Consider the following 14,516-nt stretch of genomic DNA (forward strand, 5'->3'; position numbering starts at 1 on the left):
GGCACAGAACAGACAGACAGATGTGATTACACTGTGCGGTCCAAATTTCAATCTCATGTTGTGTTCTCGGGATGGTCATAAGGTCAGGTTGTCCTCTACCAGTCCCACCCACGTAAAAACACCCACGCTGTACTTGTACTTGTTGAAAGGGAGCATTTCTCACATGTGCCTCACAAGTTCTCAAGATTCTACGTCCCATCGTGATCTGCAAGGTTTGCAGTAATATGTCAAAGCCCACACATCCTCTTGCCCCCTAAAGAGCAGAAGTGAAGAACACTGAGTCAGTAGATGAGTGTCCAACTCACGTCTCAATTATTCCCTGTACTGTAGTGCCGAGTCATCGCTTAGACAAGTTTTTACCAACGGCCAAGATTGCTTTTGGGACAGGGATGCAATATGGTCCAGAGCAATCTATCCTTGTGTCAATATGTCAAAACACCATCATTCCTTTTTATAATGCTGCTGCTTGTTAGTGCAAAGCCTCTCTGACTGCACTCCATTTGGTTGATAGTACTGGGAGTCTTTCCCAGAAGTTTTTTTATTATGGATGATGAATAGCAGACTAGGTGTTACCATGCTGAATAACATGATCTGTACTACACTGGTTTTATTGGGCATTATACAGTTTCTTATGCAGGATCTGCAGCTTAAGGGTTGATTTAAGGTCCTCCACTGCTACATGACAAGCACAAAGGGAGATGCTTGTTGTTGTTTTTTTTTATGTACAACCACTGTGTCTGTGTTTTTAAATAAATTCTTATTAGGTAATAAATCCCAAGAAGAGGTATGAAAAAAGAAGGTAGATGAAAATAAAAGAAGGCATAATTTAATGACACCATGATAACACACTTAAAGACATGTTATTTTAAGCGTTTTTTACACTGGATAAATTCACTTAATACAAATACAACTCTCCTCACATTTACATGGAAATTCTGCCAGAACAACCATAGCACTGTGTTAAAAAAAACTGCCTGCTGTTAATATAAATATCTACCTCTCTGAAGAGTCAATCATTTGTACTCTCAGCATCATCACTCCAATATAGTGAACCTGTGAAACTTTTATCATATTAAGGGCATTTATCCAACAGTGAGTAAGAGTAATTGCTCTTCAATTATAAATTGTGTTTTTAATCATGGACGGCTGGCACTCAGTCCGATCCACTAATTGCTTTATCCCTGAAGGCATCCACTCACTCTGAAGTGATGAGACTGCTGATGAAGCCCACTTTATCTTTACATGGGTATAGATGATGTATAAATACAGTATGTGTTTTTGACCTGTGCCCCGCACGCTTGACTTTGTTCACAGAACTCACCTTCACATGGATCTTCAATGAGTACCCATCATTTGTCATCCAGGACACGCGGCGATTCGTGTCCCAGAAGACAGGCAACCTCTACATCGCCAAAGTGGAGCCCTCTGATGTGGGCAACTACACTTGTGTCGTTACCAACACAGTCACCAAAAGCAGTGTTCAAGGACCACCGACTCCTCTGGTGCTGCGGGTTGATGGTATGGGAGTTTTACACTACTTAATACACAGAGAGTACAAAGTAGGGGAAAATGTGATGAATTGTTTTGTTTTGAGGCGACGCAGCTTCGAAATTTTGACTTAAATCAGCAAAGGTCTGGCATGTTTCAGCTGGCGACCATCGATTTTGCTGGTTTCTGGCTTGTTGCCAAAATGTTGCCAGCAAATTAAATCATCTGTGGCTCATTTATGTCTAAGACTTTTTGCTGTTGTCTGACTGTCTGGTTGTTGTCTAAACTTTTGTTCTCAGACAAAGATTGTTTTGCAAAATAAAACACTGCTCAGTCTGGTGAATTCACAAAAGTATTGTGCAGCTTTTGTGGTTGCTAAATTGGCACAAATAATAAATAAGACAAAAGAAACCATGTAATTCTCAAAGCACCAGCAAAGGGCAAAATGCACTCTTGCTGCACTGCAGAGCAAATAGCATCTCAGTGCTCCTGTGCAAGTTGCACATATTTAATAGGGTAATTTGCATACATTAAGTGCAAAACTGGCCCCTGAGCCTCATGGCAAAGACAGTCCAGTTCACAAAAATCAGTGCAAATAGCCACACGCAGCTACAATGAAATTATTAGCATCTTTGGAGAGTTGCTGATAGCTGAGACACACGACCAGACCGGGATATTATCTGTGAAATATTAATTCCTTGCCTGAAGTTTTGAGGAATGCCTCTGCGCCTTGTCAGTAAGGACCTGTAGCTCGCGGTCTGAAAGTTTCAGATTTATTTTTTCTCTCAGCCACGGTTCTGCCCACTGTGTTCTTGGCACAAAGGCCACATGGATAATTGCAATCATACGCAACAAAAGGGCAAATTGCACTAAGTTGCAAAACTTTATGGCCGTGTTTGTGCTGTAATGTCATGAGCACAATATCTTTTGCAAATCAGACCTTGAGATGCAGCAGGTAGTGGTTGAAAGTGATGTGCAATTCATGGCAACTGCATTCTTTGTGAACTCGCCATAGTGTTGTGATGAAATTTGAAAGGACAGAAAGTAGACTGTGGTTCTGTTGGTTTTCTTTGAAGTTGACATACATCTGACTGACTGGTTTGAAAAAGAGACCCTGAGAAATCTTATTTATAGAACTCTCATTGAGCGATGATGTCCACCAAGGCCAAATGCTTCATCTCCTGATGTTTATGAAAGTGAATAATAAATTGTGTATGTGTCACGTGATAGGGATCAGCTCCAAAATGTAATGGGTTCTTCCTTGGCCCATGCTACACCCTTCCACCAAGTTTAAGGAAAATCGGGCCAAAAGTTTTCTGTAATCATGCTGAGAAACAAACAAATAAACAAACTGAACTGTAAACATAGCCTTCTTGGTGAGCAGAAAAAAAGCATTGAAGTCACAATCCCAGTAGAGGTCAGAAAAATCACAATTAGATGTTTCCCCCTGAGCCACTGGACACAATACAGTGTTCAAAGAAACAGAGTTATAAATTCTTCCAGCTAACACAGTCATGACCTAAACTTTGTTTTGATCTTGTTTCTTTGTGACCTTTTCAAGCCTTGAGCTGAAAGAACTCCCTTCAGACAAACATGGCATCATTTCTCTATTTCTTTTTGCAACTCCAGGTGTGATGGGCGAATACGAGCCAAAGATCGAAGTGCAGTTCCCCGAAGTTGTCCCCGTTGCTAAGAGCTCAACTGTCAAGCTGGAATGTTTTGCACTCGGAAAGTACGTCCCACTGTGTGTTATTATACACAGTCATATCTACACCATTAGCTGTTGTATCAGTCTAAGCTGCATGGTAATGTGTGAGGACCCTGTGAAGTGTCTTTGACAGCAGAAGATTTCACATTTTAATGACTTCATCTTGTGTTTTACAGAAGTAACACCCACCAGATTAATTAAACATCGACATGCTTTATTAGTGTTTTTCAGTGGTATCATATATGTGTGTTGGCCCGAGCTGAATCCCTAGTTGAGATGATCTGCAGGAGTATTTTTCATTTCGTGGCCTTGCTATGTGTGTTTTTCTTGTGCTTTTAGTCCGGTGCCAACCATCAGCTGGAGAAGAGTGGATGGAGCCTCTTTTGGCAGGAAGGTGGACATAAATAAAGCCAGCGGAGTTTTAGAAATCCCTTACTTCCAGCAGGAGGATGCGGGAATATATGAATGTGTGGCTGAGAACACCAGAGGAAGAAACTCAGCTAAAGGAAAGCTGTCTTTCTATGGTGAGTGGGAGGATGGTTTCGCTGACTTTGATCCAAAACTGATCTCACTTCACACTTTTTTGTCTTGGGAACAAATAATATCTTATGCCTTCAACCTGTCAGTGCTCTTCCCAACATATCATGTACATTTATAGACTTTTACCAAATCTTCTACCTATTGATTCATAGCCTCGGAGGTTGACTACTGCTGAGCCTGATTGAAAATCTTGCAGAATAAAAGTGTAGCTCTGCTGCAAGTCCAACAAAAAAAAGTTTAATTTGTTGTCATGCAATCTGCAGCTTTTATTAGAACCCATATATAACTGCATCATATAGTGGAATGTGGTAATAAATTAACCTATTACCAGTAGTTCATTTCTGACAAGCTCTTTATTGTGCCAGAGGCTAACACGGGGCCGTAGTGCACACAGATTTATACCACCTTTCAGGGAGAGGTGATTTTTCCCCCACCAACACTGGACTTATGGGCCATATTCTGAGAAAGCTTTTAATGGCCCTTGATGAAGGATTTTTATGGTCTCTCTCTCCATTATTTTGCAGTTTGTGCATTGATGATGTCTGCCCACAAGGCCCTGTAGGGATGTGCTTGACTGAAATCATCAAATCCAGATTTTTCTTTCCTGTGAAGGAGGGAGCCTTTGATATGATAATACACAGTTTTTTGCGGCACCTGTGGGTAAGATGAAATGCTTGCAGTACCTGTAGGCAGGCTGAGGATTAAACATGGTTTACTTTAAAGAGAAGTGCCTGCTCGTAGCGCGGTATAGAATCACAGCTCCGGGTCTTAAAGACTTCGAGGTTTTAAAACAATGGAAAACTGTGTGATTGTGTTAAGGTCATTTTATAAACAAGGTCATATAAGTTCTCAACAACCTGTAGCTAACACTGTCGTGGTGCTATGTTGTACGGCCTGTGCACATTTTTGTTGTGTGGAAGTCATGTTTCTCCTTGTGAGATTTAAGTCCTGTCTCATCTCAAAGCCTCACAGACTGGCCGTCCGCCAGGTGATAAAAATCTGTAATCTCATTTTAAACTCCCATAGACAGGAGCTTGTGGGACATCCATCAACTCTGTAGAAGAATGGGAGAATCAATATGGGGATGTGGTGTTTGCGACACCCAACCAATGCGGGCGCAGGAACAATAAGGGGTGGCCTCTCTTTCGATTTCCCACTTAATTGTCCTTCTGTAGTTCCAGGGGGATTTATGAAATTAGATCATGGTTTAGCAGATGACTGCGTCTGAATGGGCTCACACACGATCAGATTGACTTTGTATGGAAGCCGCTTGCATCATGTCTTCCCTTCCATTATGTTATCTCTGACGGTCTCATTTGTAATATTGCTAACAGTGTGTCATGTAGTATTTGTCTCTGCGAACTGATGTATTTCCAATTCAGCAGTGCTTGCTGGTTTCCGAAAGTGTTTATTGTGCAATTTCCTTTCATAAAAAAAAAGAACATAAAGTGAGCTTTTTCTTTTGATTGCAACATATTATCTCACTTCTCATATGGGGCTACTAAACACTTAGTCTCTGCAGGCTTTTTAAACATTACTTGAGTGAGTTGGAATTTGTTCTCACCAAGTGAAATGCACTTTAGGCAATGCACGCAGCACCGTTACCAAAGATAGGAAATACAAAGAGAAATAATCAGCAAGAAACACCTTCACTCATTTGGAAAAACAATGTTGTTGTCTGTAGGCTTCTAGACATTTCCTCTGTCATCTAACAGTTTCATGATTTTGCCTTTTTAGTTGACAGGAAAAAACAATTTCTGAGCACCAACTGTTGTGGGCAGGATACGATAATCAACTCCCCCCCCCAAAACTAAACGTCAATCCCCTTGTGAGCGCCACAACATCACTGATTTAAATAGATTTACACCTAACACTCACAGCCACATCATGACCTAGCGACAGGAGAGACTGTACCCTTGGTTTTAGCCCCTGTGTGATGGTGAGTCTTTGCCCCGCTAAAAAGTCCTTGACACCGAATGTACCGTGGATACTGTTCCAGCAGTAACTGTACTCTCACATCCCTCGAGGGAGATAAGATGAAAGGCTGTTTCAATCAAGAAAAATTAATTGCATTTTTATTAATATTATTACTTTATCAAAGTAACACAGCTGGGCAAGCAGACAGACCGACTCAAATACCTCGTTCCACTTGACCCTGGCAGGGCGTCCTGTATTTATGTGGGTGATTCACAAGGACCATAAATCTTCTTACACTGTCGCCAGAGATAAGGTGCTAGTCATTTATGTGACACCAGGACCACCATCATAAATATAGAGGCATATTCTCTATGGATTTCAGATATTTCAGAAGACAAAAAGGGAATATAACCTGTGTTATTAACTGCATTGCTAGAAAAGAATTACTACCATCCCATTGTACTGTAAGCATCGCAAGAAATATAATACCAGATTGTTGTAAAAGATCTGCATCAGTGTTACTGATTGAAGCTGGTTGCACTAAATCCAATAGCTCTATATCCTTTAGCTTTTAGCCTCACAGTGAAAGGTTTCAACCAACCTATTGATTCTCCCACGTGTTAAGTTTATACAGTTGTTTTTATTTATATATTTTTCAAGTCGAGGTGAGCTTTGGGTTAATTGGAAGTGGATTTATGATTTGTGCCCTTGGATGCCTCTTTAATGAAGTAATTGCCCGCTTGGTTGGTTCATTGATTTATTCTAAAAGTGCTGCGTACTGGAAATGCTCAAGCGTTTGTGTAGCGTTTATGTGTTCATTTACAATGTGTGGTGTGTGACCTCACAGCTGCACCTCACTTGACTGAGAAGCCCCAAGACGTTCAGAAGACCATCGATGACACTCTGGTGTGGGAGTGCAAAGCCAGCGCCAAGCCCAAACCCTCGTACCGCTGGATGAAGAACGGAGAGCCTCTGGACCCCATGGAGGTAAGGGAGTTTTTTTAATGACAGAAACAACGAATGCACAACATGAATGTGAGAATGAGTTCCCTCCACCGTGCAGCACTAAACCCCAATAGCACAACAAAAGAAAAACAAAACCCCATCAGATAATCAGTCAAGAGTGTCCACCACTCTTTCATGCTGTAACGCCAAATAATGAAAGATGTTTGGTAGAATGATCAAATATTTACTGTCTTTCCAAACCAGACTCCAGACTAATTCAATCAATCGCTGTGCAAAGCTCCGCCTCTGGCTCTCTTTCTAACTTCATTGTAGTTTAAACTGCAGCTCCTACTTTAAATTAAACATTGCTTATAAATTCATTGCTGTTGATAGGGATGGGGATTAGGAACCTTTTTCAGTTGAGAGCTGGTTCCAAATCGTCCCATCCACTGGACTCATATGCCTCCGAGCTTATCATTTCCTTTTAGTGCCAGCATATTACTCTGACAATTGTGCATTGCAAAACAGTGACGCTAAACTCATGCGTCTACACTGCTGGAAACTTGCAGCAAGGAGGAGTCATGGCGGACGTCCGACTTCATTTCTAGAGGACAGATGACAACAGTGCAGCTTGTAATGTTCGTAACATAGTGATTTTAAGTCAGGGTGGAAACACCAGTGACATGCTGAAACATCTGCAACAAGGCGCGATTTCCAGGAATGCCATGTATTTGACACTCAACGCACCAGAGTCACTGCTTCCTATGTATGTGATGCTGCGTTCAAATGCAGTCAGGGAGATGGCAGACAGCAAACCGGATATTACTTTAGTGGACGAGAGAAGCACGATGAAATTAGGTGAAGCTGGCAGAGAATACCAGCAACAGTAATGGTATACAGCACTGCCATTCAGATGTCAAATACGTTAACTTTGCCATCCGCAGCGGAATTTACAATCAGATGTTACGTACCTACTTCACACTAGGCGAAAATACAGGCAACCTGGACAGTGACTGGACATTACTAGAAAAATTAGAAAAATACCTTTTATTTTACATATTTTATCCCATTATTTGTGAACAAAACAGCATCATTGTCAGGCGGTTTGTTTTTCTTGTGCTGTCCAGAAGGTGTTGTCTGTTTTCTGTCTACCTTTTGCCTAATTCTATGTGAACGCAGCATAACAGAGGGTAAATATCCTGTGGTAAGATAACATTTCAATCAGGGGAGACAGAAGAGTGAAGTTAAGCTAATATTTAATATGCAATATGAGTGTACAGATTGACAGATGATTTGTGCTGGTTAAGATTTGAGTGAAGTCTTTGGCACTTGGACACCAGAGGGAGTGGTGGCTGCTGACTCTGAGGCTGCTGGCTGATGAGGCAGATGAGGCTGATGAATCCGTAAAGACTAGGTGGTGACGGGGAGGTGGAGGGCGCGCACGACGGCAGCAACAAAGAACTACGGCAGAGACAGAACTATATTTAAAATGAGGAGCAGTGCGATGATAGGTCGAAACACAGCTGATGACTCGATTGACAGACCCAGACAATGACACCTAGAGATAGTGAGCATGCGTGCAAGGTGTGAATGGCAGGGTGAGAAAGAAAACTTAAGCCTGAGGATGAGAAGTATTCTCTTCCTGACTGAACTTTCTCTAGGGCTTCATTAACACCACACAGGCAGGCCTCGCAGGTTTTTTGTTTTACTAAGAAAACCATTAAACAGTGGAGCTTTTACACACCTGAGTCACACGCATGCCTTGTTTCTACTCTTTTTCCACACTGTGTTTATTCTCAGAGATATTTAAGCAGTTGCATTGATGCTGAAATCCTACATACACATATATTTTTTTTTCACACAGAAAACTGATCAGGAATCGATAAAGAATCCAACCAATGTGCAGAATCAGTTATTTACTTGTGCACTCCAACTTTTAGCAGTGCCCAGTCTTATGAAGGTGTGCAGCATCCTTCTGACAACAAACACATTAAAACTGCTGAATGCTGCAAGGCTCAGTCTGACAGGTTTGTATTTAAATGGTAGCCTGTTGTTGTTGTTAGCAGAGTGTCAATACATTGTTTTCATTAGAACAGCCCCCAGGCAGTTAAGTGGATGGATAGAAAGGTAATTTAATGTGTAAGATGAAAGATAAGACTACAGTAGATTCAGCAGCATGCTACTTAAAGGATGCACTGTGTGTTACCGCGCTGTTTGCCGGATTCATTTTGCTGAGGCGTGCGCCATGGTTCCAACTCTTAGGCTCGTACTTGGCAAGAACATGTCACTTTGAAATGGCTGTATTTGCCTGGGACTAAATCTGGCAATAAAAGTGTGTGTGTATGTGTTGGGGGAGGGTGTTTGTATGTGTTTTGCAAAGAAGCCAAAGTGATGCCATTTTCTGCCTGTCATCAACCAGGGACTCGACAATTTAGCGCTCAATCCGTCCTATCTGCTTCTCTCAATTTTATCATTAAGTCTCTTCTCTCTGGGGAGGGTGAAAAATGCCTTATCATCCAAAATACATTTCACATTTAGGCAATTTGCCTTGTTTTGTGTTATTGTGCTGCTGGAGTGAGTGTGCTTTCTGCCTAGAAAGAAGAGCTCCAGTGAATCACAGTCACTGATAGTGTCAGTGTTTGGATTGGGTAATGAGCCCAAAAGCAGTCTGTTGCTGTTTTGTTGGACACGTCTTTAAAGGGGGCAGGTGGGTTTACTTTGCTGCAACTTCAATTGCGAGCTGAGATAATATTCAAAATCTGGGGCACTTTAATTAAAGAGCCGAATCACAATGCACACGCAGTGGAGAGATTACAGAGTTTTGCACTCCAAATAGTTTCCCATTATGACAGAAGTAGTTATCTGCAAATGCTGTATGTGCAGCGAGTCAAATTTGAATCCGTATAAATGGGCATCGTTGTCATGAACGCTTCCTCTTCCTGTCATTTGTGACTGTTGGGTGACAAAGGTCACTTCCTCTATTTGCCACACATCCTTAACCACAGGAAACCCTTATCGCTCCACCTGTGCATCTCCACTATTGATTTGTAAATAACATTGTAAAAATTCCTTTGGCAGGTGGCCAAGGTAACATATTCTCTGTACATGTGGCTATATTAATGAGGTGGGGTGTTACCATTTTCAAAATGCCACCGTCAACAGCGGCAACAGTAAATCAATTTCCAAACCCAAAGGTCAGCGATGTAGAGAGAGGGAGGGAGAAGGAGAGGAAGGCCAAGGGGGCCATTTGTTATTCCTCATTAGAATGGATCAGTCCTCCTCTCCCTCTCCTTCTCTCTTTATCTCAGCATCTCTAGCGCTCTCTTTCTCTTTCTTACGCTCTCTTTCAAGCTTTTTTTTCCCTTCCACTTTCCCCTCTCTCTCCACCTCATTTTGGGCCCCCTCCAAGGGAATTAAATGGCGCAGAGGAGGGCTGTCACTTCAAAATGTCATCCCGGTGAAACAAGGACCCACTCACGCTTGTGTTTTTTTCCACTCCACCACCAGCTCCCCTTTCAGTTACATACATGAGTGTGTGTTTTTTTGTGATTTTCTTTTTTTTTTTTTTGTTCTCCCTTCGACCTCCAAAGTCAGAGAGCTGCCTTCTGAGGAGTTACCGCGCACTTTTAGTGCACCTGCTGCAATCAGGGAAAGGATCGTAACATCGCCGGCATACAACAAAGCGCCCATGATTTGCCTTTTTCACAGCTCAACTTGAAACAGTGCTGGTATCAGAGAAGAGTCAAGCATAATTAATGATAGCCATAAAGCAGACGAATGCCACCATTTGTCTCCAGCGATAAAGAGATTGTGATAGAGCCACCACCGAGTCTCTGAGGGTTCTTTAACAGGGCAGCGGGTACACAATGGCGTAGTGTGGCACCAACTGATGCACTTACACAGATCTCTTTCATCCCTTTCTCCCCCCCGGGCCCTTGCACTGTGTAACCTAAAAAGGACCATCTATCATCTATTCAGTCGCTATGACTCCCTCCCTCTTTCGCTCTCGCGTCCCCTTGAACACACATATAAGCATCCAGTCCTGCGCTGCCAAAAACCCAGGGACTACTTGTGTTCCACTTGGAAACTACTGTATCCATCCTCACCCAGGGCCCCCTCTGGCGGCGGCTCTAGCGCCAGGTCAGCCGTGTGTCCATCGTGTGACTGGGCCTCAGAGAGAGCCCTGTTTGAAGATGCTCAGCAGTGTCACTGATGTTAAGGGACAGTCCTTGTCTTTTCAAGTGGCAGTGCTGTAATGATTCCAGACGACAGACAGACTGGCGGCAGGACCCTCTGGACTACTTTGTCAGTGACATTAAAAGGTCTGGCTACACTCAATGGGAAAGATCAAGGGCAAGAACAATGAGTGCTGCCACACTTAAATTGACACAACTATAAAAAGGAAGCAGAAAGTAGTGCCAATCCGTGTAAAGGTCAAAAGGAGGAGCAGTGGGAAGAGAAGAAGTTTGTTCAGATGCTGTGTAATTACTATCTGTACTCTGCGTAGGCGATTTTAAAAGTGCATGTGTTTATTTTTAAACAAACACTGTCACATGCCGAGTATTTTCTTTTTTTTTGTCTCTGCCACCTAACGCTGTATCAGACTTGGTGGAGTATAAAATAGCCTATGTGCTGCAGCTTATTCTGAACTAATTCCTGCAAGGTTTGATTTCAACCACCGTTTGATAATGTCTCAGTGCTATGTTAAGCAGAGGGGGGTTACATCTAGTCACTGCGGGCCTATTAAGACCACAGAAAATTAGCAGTGTTTCAATTATCAACCCCCCTGAGGAGAGAAAAAGTGTGGCTAAAGCTCGAATTAGATCAGGCCATTCATCAGAATGAACACAGTTGGCATTGTGGTACTTAAAATGTCCATATATAGCACTAATTACCCACCTCAAAGCGGTTTTAGTCCAGCGCTCTCATATTAACACCTAGTATGCGATACTGTTATGGCACTAATTGGAGTGTTTTTAAGCTATCCTTAAAAGAAATGGAGTTAGATAGTTGTACATGTTTCTTATATAAAGTGAGAGGTCAGTGATGAAACAGAAAATAACATCCACAGAGTTTGTTGTTGTCTTTAATGGTTGTTGACTTAAGGATATTATATTCACTATGGAGGTCAGTTTAAATTGAGGTACATGTTCAAAATGCTGCTCGAAAAAGACACCTAACACCCTCTTTGTCACTGGACTGGCAAGAGAGCATGAGGTTGTTGTGGTGTTTCCTAATGAAGATGTCCTGACCTGCTCCATGTGTCAGAGAAACAGGCCAGGCTTGTTTGGAAAACATCTCGCCCTGGATCTATTCTGGCGCAGCTTTGCACACCTCCAACCTATTTTCAGAGCAACAGCAAGCAATTGCCTGGGCTCAATCATGGCTCGATAGGCTCCCTGAATGTTGTTGTAACAGTCAGCTCTTAAAATCTTATCTAAGCCATTTTGTTAACTCATAGACAGCAACAGTACACCAAGACAGTGGTTTTCAAATGGTGTGCTGTGCTGCCAATCCAGGTGTGCTGTGGGATTTGTGATAACCACACATTATTATTGCAATATTCAACTTGGCCTATAGAAAATGTTATGAATGAATTTTAATTGGCTGTATCAGTTTGTTGTGTGCACCCATGTCCTAATAAAGAGGCAAACTTTAAACCTTAGCTGTGTCTCAAATCACATACTTCCGCCAGTACACTTCCATGTAGTATACTATGTGCACTATGTACTTATTGGCGTAGTGAGCAAATTTCGACAGGGTAGTGTTGTCTCAAACCAAACACGGCCGTTATGCACTCACTGGAAATGACGACCGCAATTTAGCTAGTTAGCAAACTAGCATTAGCATTTGCGTTATCGTTTGCGGTACCAAATCATTACAGACTGCTAAATTAACCCAGTAAACATACTGCTGGCTTATACCCAACAATGCAGCGATGTTCGCAGTCGCACAGTCCTCGGCCGCCATTTCGAGTTTGAAAAGTGGTCCCTCCCCTTCCGCTACATAGCCAAGATGGCGACCATTGAGGGCCAGAAGTGTCCATAGTTCCACACTCAACTTCTTGACCGTTTAGAGTGCACCATCCGGGTACTCATAGTGCACTGCATTTTTTCATGCATCTCAATGTGAACGCACTTAAGCACTCAAAATATTAAGTGTAAGTACAGAAGTATGCGATTTGAGACACAGCTCTTCAATGGGGAGCTATTTGTCCCGTTTGCACGTTGGTAGCCCTGATTGGCAGCCAGTGTGAGAGATGATAACATGTAAAAGGACAAAGCTGTGAGTGTGACAATGGATCGCTTTATTGTACCGAGAAAGTTACAACACAGCCCCAACGAAGACGACCTATCACTGAAAGTACATTGTACATTTTATTGACACAAGTGTAAATTTGCCAGGCTTTAAATTGACACATAATTTGTAGGAACCAAACAGAAAACTGTCTCCTGGAATTGAATTACTCTTGTATATTAGAAAACCTTGATCTGACTGTGCTCTGTGTTCTGTTCATATAACAGTATTGTTATATAAACAGGTGTCAGTCCTTTCAGGGATTAATGTCTGATTTGCTAAAGGATCATCCGCTGAGAGCATTTTAAGGGCCAGGATGGCTCATGTGTATCTGAGGCCAGTTACTGTAACCTGTTAGCAATGCTGCCTTGATGGAAGCTCTGAGGATTTTATCCACTGGTCTCAGCAGAGGTTGATTAAACTTCTGTCTCAGCTTCATTAATCAATATTTTTTATTAATAGTGGATCCAGTGGCTGCATGTAAGGTGAAAAGGGGCACTGCAGTGACAGAACTACAGAGAATATCATCCACTGTACACCATGTCCTCAGCAGCAGCAGACAGATACAGTCAGCTGCTGCTGGAAATATCTTTCTCAGGAGTTAGTGGAGACCAGATAGATAGAAAAAAAAGATGGTGAATACTGAAACATGACTTCAAATGACAGCTACTGTTGCTCCATGTTTGGTGCATGTACAAATAGATGGTTATAAGACATAGAACTAATTTTTAAGGCAATGTGTTGTAATATATAGGGTATGTGATTTTTTTTTCTCTTTCTCAAATTTCTAATGAGATGAAATCCTTATTGTATTTGAACAACCTGTCATTTATTTTCCAGAACAGATCAATTTGTGATATTCAACAAGAAGAAGATATAATTTAGTAATCCCCGTGGGGAAATTCATTTTTTTACTCTGTTGTCATATATACACACACAGGCCCAGAATGCACACATGCACAAACAGGACCTATACATGCATTAAATAAAGAGATGGCACAGTGAGGGCGCCCTGAGCAGTTGGAGGTTGGGTGCCTTGCTCAAGGCACTTTGGCAGTGCCCAGGAGGCAAACTGGCACCTCTCCAGCTACCAGTCCATGCTTCATATTTGTCTGGATGAGGACTTGAACCATCACCCTCCAGTTCCCAACCCCCCAGTCCCTATAGACTGAGATACTGCCGCCAGAGTAAAATGTTTTTCATGTTTATAGGAAAATGGCCTGCTGACATGTGGTATAAACCAAAACTATGAACTTATTGTCTCATAAAAAACAGCTACATTGTGGAACCCTACATGAAGTACAAGCTAAACAAAAGACAAAGGAGGCGCTCAGGAACGTTACCATTAGCCTTAGAGACTGGAAGGTTCAACACCACTCCAGTGCAGGACAGAATTTGTTTGCTGTGTAATTTAGGTGAAGTTGAGAATGAGGTTCTTTTCCTGTTTTACTGTCCTGTATATAAATATGTAAGGGATGTACGTTTCAGTAAAATGATCTCCATTATTTTGGTTGGAAAGTGATAAAAATTAGAGTTTTGTTTCACAAGGGGAACCTTTGTTGTGGCTGAATTTCTTTGCCAGGCCTGGGATAGAAGGCAGAGTATTTAGGGTTGAGCACGT

General features: G+C 42.1%; 1 protein-coding gene across 1 annotated transcript in view; it reads left to right on the plus strand.

Moving 5' to 3' along the window:
- cntn3a.1 (contactin 3a, tandem duplicate 1) overlaps nucleotides 1-14,516 on the plus strand; it is a 112,411-nt gene that overhangs the window by 54,919 nt on the left and 42,976 nt on the right. Inside the window, exons 6-9 of the mRNA XM_050065888.1 lie at nucleotides 1,315-1,518; nucleotides 3,118-3,220; nucleotides 3,536-3,720; nucleotides 6,501-6,640. Coding sequence (XP_049921845.1) covers nucleotides 1,315-1,518; nucleotides 3,118-3,220; nucleotides 3,536-3,720; nucleotides 6,501-6,640 — 632 coding nt within the window. The remainder of the gene's footprint in view (nucleotides 1-1,314; nucleotides 1,519-3,117; nucleotides 3,221-3,535; nucleotides 3,721-6,500; nucleotides 6,641-14,516) is intronic.

The sequence above is a fragment of the Epinephelus moara genome, chromosome 16 (assembly GCF_006386435.1).
Source record: "Epinephelus moara isolate mb chromosome 16, YSFRI_EMoa_1.0, whole genome shotgun sequence".
Lineage (NCBI taxonomy): Eukaryota > Metazoa > Chordata > Actinopteri > Perciformes > Serranidae > Epinephelus > Epinephelus moara.